General features: G+C 37.4%; 1 protein-coding gene across 8 annotated transcripts in view; it reads left to right on the top strand.

Moving 5' to 3' along the window:
• pex5lb (peroxisomal biogenesis factor 5-like b) overlaps positions 1–10,382 on the top strand; it is a 64,923-nt gene that overhangs the window by 22,072 nt on the left and 32,469 nt on the right. For 7 of the 8 annotated variants that reach the window (XM_058754286.1, XM_058754296.1, XM_058754276.1 and 4 more), the window contains exon 2: positions 8,437–8,529. The exons of the other annotated variant lie outside the window; for it this stretch is intronic. In XM_058754286.1, the coding sequence (XP_058610269.1) occupies positions 8,437–8,529 (93 nt within the window). The remainder of the gene's footprint in view (positions 1–8,436; positions 8,530–10,382) is intronic. 8 annotated transcript variants of the gene reach the window in all.

The raw sequence follows: 10,382 nt of genomic DNA, 5'->3' as shown, positions 1-10,382 counted from the left end.
ACCCTACAAGACTGCTGTAGAACCTCCAGAGGTGGCGGCATCTGCTGCAGAACCTCCAGAGGTGTCAGTGGTACGCAATTATAAACTCCCAGTGTGTCCTGTCACAGTCAAGGAGACTGTCACCTGTCCTGTCACAGCCAGAAGGGCTGTCCCTGAACTCTCATCCAGTCCAGAACCGGCCATGGAAGCCGATTGTGAACTCCTGTCCCAATCTAGCCAAAGAGGTTGTCTTTGAATTAGCAGCCTTGTCTGTCATTGCCAAAGAGGCCACTAATCAACTGTCTGTTTGTTCAGTCACAACCAATCAGACTGAAAATGCCAGCCCAGTCTCAGCCAAGGAGTTTCCCTTTGAACAATCTGTCTGTCTTGTTCCCACTGAGTCCGACTGTGAAATATCTGCTGGTGTAATACCACTTACTGAAATGTTTAGCAGTCCAGTCTCAGCCAGTGCACCTGGTTTTGATCTGTCAGCCGGTCCCCTGCTCCCATGTGCGTCTAATTCTGAACCATTTGTCTTACCAGTCTCAGTCTGTGAACTTAATCCTGAATTTACTGTATGTCCTGTACCAGTCCATGTGTCTAATATTGAACTGCCTGTTTTGAGCCCAAAAACTAATAATGCACCCCATGTCTGTACCGTTAACCCTGTCACTGCCATAAAGACCATTTATGATCTGTCTACTTATCTGGTTTCAGTTAACAAACCTGATTTTGAGCCTTGTGTCAGTCCTGATTCAGTCAGTAGGTCTGATGTTAAACCTTTTGTCTGTCCAGTTTCTGTCAGTGGGTCTGAAAATGAACTGTCTGCCAATCCAGTATCAGTCAATGTATCAAATTGTGAACTGTCTGTTGGTTTAAACTCTGCAGTGAAATCTGATTCGGAAGTGTCTGCCTGTCCAGTCTCAACTAGTGAACCTGTGGGTGAATTTTCTGCCTGTCCAGTTTCAGTCAATGAGTCAGATTCTGAACTGTCTTCCTGTCCAGTTCCTGTCAAGGAGTTACATTTTGAACTGTTGGTCTGTCCAGTTTCAACCAGTGAGCTTGCTTATGAACTGGCTGCCCACTCAGTTGTCACCAGGGAAAATATTGATGGACGTGTTCCCTGCCCCGGTCCTTGAGACCATATATGCTCTCTCTGTTTTTTGTGTTTCAGTTTCTCCTAGGCACCAATCTTTGCTGTGGGTTCCTGATCAGCCTGTTCAGTCATGGTGCTCTCCTGATCTGTTGTGGTATTCTGTCTGGAAGCCGCTCCTTGGGGGGAGGGGGGCTCTGTCATGAATCTGGTTCTTGGACTTCCATCCGCTAGCCACCAGAGATCGCTATTTCATTACATTGACTCTCGCACCACACAGACTGTTGCACGTTACACTGAACTGCATTTCCCATTATCCATTGCACTGATCACACAGCTGTCATCAATCACATGCTACACTGATCACACAGTTGTCACCAATCACACGCTCACCTGAGAGCTATTATACACTTTATTTAAAACGCACTCAGATCCTGCTCTAGTCGCCGAGTATTGTTATGCGTTTATCACTCTCCAAGTGATAGCTGCTTTACTGAGTCTAGTTTCCAGTTCCAGTTAGTCTAGTCATTTTGCCTTGTTTCCTATTTCCTGTTTCCTGCCCATGTATCTTGGATTAACCCTTGTTTCGCCGTTCGGACTCTGTTTGTACCTCGTTTGGACTATTGGTCTACCCCTCTTATCAAGCCCTCTGGATATTGTTTGCCAATCAAAGACCCACGCTTGCCCTAGGATTACTCTTTGTCTTGCCTGTGTTATTCCTGTTTGCTGATGTTTTGACCCTGCCTATGTTTTTGACCACGTCTTGGAATAAAGCTTGCAAATGGATCTGCACATCTCACGTCTCGCTCGCCCTGTTCCAACATTAAGTTCAGTGATAAATTTATTCGATAACTTAGAGGATGGGTTAGCTGTAGTATCAGGGTGAGATTCATCCAGTGCAGGATTTAAAACCCTTAATACTTCTGAATGTGATGTCTATGTCATAAATATTGAGAAAAGTATGGAAAAACATGTTTCAGATCACTCAAACTATAGATGGAATTAAGGTGCCCTTATATGGTTACTAATGGGGTTTGATGGTCATCTAGTGGAAAAGCTTGGTACTACGCCCAAACAAAATTTCACTGAAAGCTCATTTTTTTGAGATATCAACTTCAAATTTGAAACTTCTTCAGATTTTTGGTTTTGACTTTCTGGCAGTTTTAGAGTAAAACATATTTTGTAAAATATATATTTTATATAAAATGTAAATATTTTAATTTTTACATTTTACATTTTCATAAACTTAAACTTGCATAACTTTTTTGTAATATAATTTTTATAACTTTTTTCACCTCTTCAATAATCTGCCAAGTGTCTTCCTTTAAAAAGAGACCAACCTTAAGTCTCTGCTCCAAAGCATCAACATTTATAACAATTTAAGTTGGAAATGTCATTTTCGGGTCTATACTCAAAAAGCGGAACCGACAGTTAACAGGTTAACTCACTCTGTCTGTTGCTTTCCTTTAATAGTTGTCTTTTAACATAATTAGAGTAGCAGCTGAGCTCTGTTATTAACAGATTGTCCAATCCTTCAAGGCTTTAGCTTTAGCTAATTTGAGCAGGCATATATCAAAATGGATAATTAGATATGCAGATATATAATATGATGTATAAATAGGCCTTTTTAGATTAGCTGATTAGATACCAAAATCTGTTTATGTCCAATTTAAAGTCTTAGACATAACAGAAGCTAGATCTTTCAGTTATCTGTGCTATAGATATGATGTGCTGAAATTACAGTCATTTACAGCTTGTGTTAGCATTTCCTACAGTTCCTCTGCTTGCAGATCCTTTCTTTGGTGTGATCATCTTTCACTAAGTCAACACAACCTGAGTCCATCACCATGTGTGCGAACTGAATTTATCACCTCACAAAGGAGGCAGTTTTTATGACATGACACTGCACATTCTTGTTGAGAGTCACATTTTTTGTTTTACATTTTTTTAATACATAAAATTGTCCTGTTCACACAGGATATATTCTTGCATTAGTAAACTAAAATATTCTTTAATGTCATTTCAGTTGAATACAGAAGCCCTAAGAGGCCATGGATTATTATTATTTTTCTTTCTTGTTTTCTCATGATCACGACATAAGATTTTTTTCTCATGATTTAGACATAACAAAAGTTACTTCCTTGTTATCACAACTGAATTTTTTCTCAACATAATAAAATGTTTTCTCTTGATGTCCAACCTGTTATCCCACAGCAGCACTGTAGACTAACCAAAGTAATAAAATACACAAATATCCTTGTTACTTCTGCTTCTGAATAAAAAAGAAATCAATTAATAAGTTATCTGATTTGATCAGAAGCTGTCCTACATAGTAACTGTCAGATAGTCTATCCTACGTGATGAATAAAATTAACAAACAAATGATGTAATATCTTTTTATTTCAAAAGGATGAGGAAAACAAAGTGGGTTGAATCCAAGGAGCTCTAAAAGAATTTAAATAGTTGCATCTGCTGTATCCATCTGAAGGCATTCCGCCTGTGCTTGTGGTGTTAAATGCACTTTTGTTTGACCATTTAAAAATGTTAATTACACAGATCAAAAGTTTAGTGTATTGTCTCTGAAATAAAGTGGCAGTGATTGATTAGACTTTATTCATTCATTTATTGTAGACTTTATTATAATAGAAACAACATTTTTGCTGATATATCAACAAAATTAACAACAAATAAGAGCGCATGGTTTATCTGTTGATCAGATGAGCCTGAAAGTTGTACATCTGTAACAATTATTTTAAGAAATAAAATTATAATCTTTGTTTGAAAACAGAGCATTTATTAGAGTATAAAAACAATAAATGTTTTAACATTTAAGTATAGATTTTTAAAAAATAACAAATCCAAAGTTCTATCATGAAACTCTAGATGGCGCAGTCCGATAGGCGTAACTCAATCGGACGTAATGACATCTTGTCTCATGGTGCAGCTGATTCTTTTTGTATCAGCAGCCAACATTCTCATGTTGCTGCTCAACATTCAAATACTTGACTAGTGCTTGCTGTTGCAGTTGCAGTGCGCTTCAGAAACCCTCCACCCTCCAACTCCCCAGCTCCACCTTTTTAGATCTGCTACGGAGTGATTCGTGTATGCTATAAGGGGGTATTTCATATATGTTATATGTGCAGCAGCAGTATTTCTTACAAGCTCACAGCAGCATGTTGTGTATGTATTGGCAGTAGCAAGTCTCGGTACTTGCTCTGCCGCAGCAGCAGTGTAGCAGATCTGTTTTGCCAAGACCAACGCATTAACATTGTCATGTACATTACCATGCCAATCCCTCCGAGAGTTGTCATGATAGAACTGTAGTTATTGTTGGTCAGTGTGCTATTTAATGTAAATATATATAATTATGTATTATTATATATTATTATACACAAGTGTACATGTAATTCACAATAAAATAAAGACAGAAATATTACATTATACGTTAAATTCAAAGCATAAATGTGCACATACAGTGCATGAATTCAAAACCTACAAAAAATGACTTATGTTTATTTCTTGAGTCATGATAATTATATCTTATTAAATATGCCACACTGTACAGTATGCGTTGAGTTGTAAACACCTTAATATATCTGCTGGCTACTGGACCTTCTGGACCTTTGGCAATGCGTTGAAGGAACTCCTTCAGAAATATTAGAATACATGCTGCAAGTTCTGATTCTTGGAATTAGTGCAGAGATGCTGGTGTCATTCAGTTCATTCTTCAGCTACTTGTTCCTCTGTGTTAGGTTGAAGCAGAAAAAGAATCATTTAGTCTTTTGGTGGTAGCAGGAGAAAAAAGCCTTAAGGGAGACCAGGCTAGAGCAGGGGAGTTGGTTTGTTACCATTTACAAACAAATGTTTCAAACAGATTGTTTCTATTAAATTGCAGAGGGTCCACTGTCTTTCCTTTAGAAATGAATTCATTTATCTAAAACATAAATATAAACGCACTTAATATAAATGCAAAAACTGTCATAGCTTCATATAAAAATTACTATAATTATATATTCCTATAATACATTTAATACAACATACTACATTTCTGACAAAATCTCATAATTACAGTTAATGTTACTTCAGTAAATCCGCGTCAATGTTGTTAGGAGTCTGTCTTTGACCTCAGAAATGTGTCCTGTTTGAGCAACTCCAAAGATTACTAAAAACCACTCTGATGTTAGGTTTTGAGTGTTTTTTTAAATTATTTTTCTTTTTGTTGTAAAGCTCACTATTGTAATAAGCTCACTACATCCCCAAACAATTCTGGGAACAGTTCATTCATAAATTCATAATTCATAAACTGTATTGGCTCTATAAACTTTTTAGGACCCTGTAGGGTCAGTAGCTGAAGCATGTCCTATCCTGTTTCATTAATAAAAGAGTGCAAAGTGCTTCATTCAAACAAATCAAACAAACAATGATAAATCATTCAATACCAACCAATCACATCAATGTCTGAATCATACTTGGAATTTGTGCTCTGCATTTAACCCATCCAAGTGCACACACAGCAGTGAGAAGTGAACACACACACACACACACACACACACACACACACACACGGAGCAGTGGGCAGCCAATGCTGCGGCGCCCGGGGAGCAGTTGGGGGTTCGGTGCCTTGATCAAGGGTCTCACCTCAGTCATGGTATTGAGGGTGGAGAGCGCGCTGGACATTCACTCCTCTCACCTACAATCCCTGCCAGACCTGAGACTCGAACCCCCAACCTTTGGGTTACAAGTCCGACTAATCATTAGGCCATGACTGCCCCCAATATATTGTGTTATTACTCTATGCTCATTGCTCATGGTTTAGAAGTAAATCATTTATCATAAATGTTTTAGGGTTTTAGACAATATTAGAAAATTAAAGATTCATTGTTTCTGAAGTTTTTTCCCATGTATAAATTTAATGGGATGGTGTGTCCCACATATGCTCTGTTGCAAAACCTTCTTAGTATGTTCTAAAGGTCAGTTATGATCTTGATGGAGTAGTTGTCAAGATTGAAATGACTCTCAGTGTGGGTTTTTGGGAACACGTTAATAAATAGATAGATGGATGATAACAGACAGACTTGAGAGAAACCTCACAGAGAGAAAAGCCAACACAGTGGACCCCTTAAATAAAGGCTGTCTTTACTATATGGTTTGTGTTGTCTCCTTTAGTGCTTAGCTCACTTTCAAACAATAATATTCTGCTGAACAAATGCCTGAACTCTTTTAATAAATAATGTATGTGAAGACTGGTTACCTACAAAACAAAGCTACATATTTGGGTTATATTAGATATTACTCAAGAAAAGGACCATGTCCTTCACATTGTTCATAAAATTTGGGATGTTTTCAATGCCAAAAGCAAACAGAGAAATAAGATATAAACATTCCTGTTCTTTCTCTTAAAGGAGATTTTTAGGTGTTCACCTAAAAAATGAAAATTTACTGCTAATTTACTCAGTGTCAGGCCATCCAAGACATAGATAATATTTTTTCTTCAGTAGAACAGTAAAGAAGATTTTTAGCTGAAACCGTGGTGTTTGGTGATTTGTAAAATGCAAGTCAGTGGCTGCCTGTTTTTGAGAATAAATAAAGCATATCAAGGAATACAAATCTCTGAACTGAGAAAACAGTTCCGACTCAGACTGAAGACCAGCGGGGCCCGGTGCGACTGGACCAGTTGCATCGCCCGAAGTACGGCCCTGTATGTACGTTGCTTAGGCACTTGTATCGGTATGCCAGTTTAAAAAAAAAAAATAAATCATATCATATTTGTGTAAATAAAACTGGTTTATGTTTGAACCGGTATACTGCCCGGCACTACAACAACATCATATACCGTATGTCTAAACTAAGGATTGAAGTCTGTTAGATACAACATCAGCTTAGTGATGATTCAATCAGACTGCTGTTTTATTCCAACCATTAATTCTGGTTGGATGCTTCTATAAATATTTGGTTTACATGGAGTGATGTTTAATGGTGCACTCAAATATTTAAATTATGGCCCATTTAAGACACAACTAGGCTAAGCTTTAACATATGCACAGCTAGTTCAGCTGACCCGAGAATATAACAGAGACATGAGGTGGGCTTTTTCAGCTTTGGCCTTTTGGCCTTAGAAACCACCTTGCACAGCCTATCATCTACTCATGAGCACCCCTAGCAAGCACATAGCAACAACTTTGTAATCATCCTCAACACCCAACAGTCATAGGCATTTTATAATAAGGTTAAACAAGTTCAAAACACAAACTTATTTATAGAATCTTTTTTGAAAGGTCTTTTGTTTCTTAGATGTCTCCAGAGTTTAAAAACATTTATTTTTGATGTTTTTTTGTTGCTGGACCCTGGAGTGTTGCATTAGAGGTACACTTCATTGGTCACTATAAAACAGCACAGTTAGATTATCTTGGATTGCAATATGGGACCAACTGTGTAGTTGTTCAACTCAGCAAACACATTGGGGTTTAAATGACATTCTGCAGTGTTAAACATTGCCAGTGAATTGCTTCCACTCCAGCTCTCTGTGTCCCAGTGGTGGCTTAAGTGCTTAGATCTGTCTGAGTGGCGTAGGGACTGTTAAAAGCACAGTTGTTAGCCCCATGTTTTTGGCTGGTGTCTAGTCCGTGTATCCCTGAATAGAGCAATGGTTTACTACTCTTATGTACTGTAGCATGTCTTTGCTGAGGATAAGTAATATGTTGTGGCAAAGTTTTGGCAATGATAACTGTTTTTCATATCAAATAGAACTTATTTATAGGGATGCACTAATATTACTGATAAGTGGATAATTATTTTCATGTTATGGCCGATAAATAGCCAGTATTAAATTATATACTAATTGGTATATGCTAATTAAATTGGCTAAATTAAAAATAAAATGCTGAAAGCTAAAATCAGTTATTGTAGATGCTACACAGGAATTTAGGCATCACAACATTTTATACATATGTACAGTACGAAAAATTGCTACTTTTTAACATAAAGTTATTAAACCATTCACACTTAAAAGAACCAATTGTCTGATAAAAATAAATAAAAACTTATTTGCCAAAAAATACTGGCCAATAAACAATATCACACCGATATATATAGTGCATCCCTGATTATTTATTTTGGGCTGTAGAATAGATGATAGCATGCTAATTATGCACATTGCTTTGTGTCAGTTGGGTAAATGTAATTCTTTTCAACCAACAAAATATGGCTTAAAAAGTAAGAGGGTTTTTTTTTTCTTGTAAGCCTGTAAATGATCAGAATTTCATTTGAATTGGTAATGTTTTAATAGTGTTTCTCAAGGAACCCGCTCAATTGCAGGAATTTGAACACAAACTGACACAAACTCACTGTTGATTTCACTGTTGTAGGAGAAAGACTCTAGGGCGGTTGCTATGGTGCTGAAGGAGCTACCAAGTAAGGCATCCTCAGATGGAAAACCCCTGCTCACCGTGACAACCAAGGTGGGCTGAGCACATACACCCACCAACAGGGAGCACCAAGCGCGAGTGTGACTGTGTGAATGAGTTAAGTAAAACCAAGAGCTTGGTGCACCCTGTTCTGAATATCCGTTAGTGTTAACGTGACACACATGAGCCATATGTGTGGAAGTGCTGAAGTTGCTTCTTGTTGTTGAAAACAAGCTGCTTTATGGGGTTCACACTAGATGATGTCATAAAGACCCATGAAAATGGGGTGGTCCTTTGGGACCATCAGGGTTTCACGACACAAACAAGAGTGGCATTTGCTTTACGTGAGTGCTACTCTCCTCATAAGCAGCTGCAGAATGTTCTGTTGCTTAAATTTGATTTCTGTTTCTTGTTTTGGCTTTGAATCGCATGTACGTTTTATACCAAATCTAGAGCTGCATGTTCATGTTATTTGCTGTTTGTTCACACTTAGGGTATCGTTCATTTGCAGGAAGCAAATGAAATGTGGATGTAGAGTCTTGCTGCAATGTGGGGAGGCCTATTTTATTTATTTATTGTCCTACCATTCTTCAGTTATATGAAGTAAATTAATGGATGTCATTTTTGGCTGTCTATAAAAGGTTTACCCAAATGTTGGAGGATTTTGTGATTTAGAGGGCTTGGTTCTATTCCATTGGGAATGTGGCAGAGAGCCATGCATTTCTCAATACATAGTGATGAGCTGCTCAATGGGGAATTTACTGCCAGTTACTGCTAAGAGCGTGCATTGTGAAAATGGGCTGAAAACACTTGCTATCTCATCCCTTACAAAAGACCACGTGAAATTGAAAGTAATTGGTGAATTCTTGTACAATTTAGCCTAAATTTGGGATACACGAAAGACAAAACTTTGAGCAAATGAATGACCTAAATAATTATAAAGCAATGAGGAAGTTACTTCATACACAGGTATGAAACAGTTGTAAATAACAATATGAAATTAGATTTAGGATACATATGGGGGACTTAACTAAAAATGGACCCACTATTAGCACAATGCTGTTTTCACTTAAAGAATTATGAAAATCAGGTAACAGTGCAAACTGGCATTTTAATGCTTGGTTGTGTTGGATTCAGCACATAGGCGGAGGGCTAAAATTTGCCTAATGTTAGTGTAATCCTATTAACACGCACATCACAACCCCGTCTTTTAGGCAAGCACATATGGTACCCACTGAATAAAAATAAAACAAGGTAATTGCGACTTTTTATCTCTTAATTTTTACTGTCTCACAATTGTGAGTTTATATCTCGTAGCTAATTCTGACTAATTCTGTCCAATTACTTTTTTTTTTTTTATTCATTGACAGTGGCGGAAAAAAGGCTTCCATAAATACCAGATGTGGGTGTCATATCACAAAATAGTTTTAATACAACTGAATTTGTAGGCTATATAGCATGATCATAATTTAGTAAAAACATTGTAAGTTACTAACGCTTTCATTTCCACATTTCTTCAGCACATAAATTATATAGGGCTAGCTATAAAAAGCAAGCAAAGAACATTTACATTATCAAAGAACATGATTACTGACTTCAGTCTAGCGTTTAAGCACGCTCAAAAACTCCCCTATAATCAATAAAGCTGCCTACAATGTCAAATGAATCTCTTACTTACATCATACATATATTTCCACTTTGTTATATGATGAGAGAATTCACGAGTTTAGAATTCAGTCAGCGTGCGCGCATTCAACACAACTCAGCAATGACTCATCTGAACGCCTGATTGCATTCATAAGCTCAACGGAATCGTGTGTGATTGGATGTAATGTGGAACGCTGTAAAAACGCATAATTTCACGCATCATTAGCAGATCTAAATTTAATGCCGCAATTGACACTTTT

This window comes from Onychostoma macrolepis, chromosome 02, assembly GCF_012432095.1.
Source record: "Onychostoma macrolepis isolate SWU-2019 chromosome 02, ASM1243209v1, whole genome shotgun sequence".
Classification (NCBI taxonomy): domain Eukaryota; kingdom Metazoa; phylum Chordata; class Actinopteri; order Cypriniformes; family Cyprinidae; genus Onychostoma; species Onychostoma macrolepis.
Note: the sequence above shows the minus strand (reverse complement) of the source record. Positions and strands in the feature narration are given on the sequence as shown.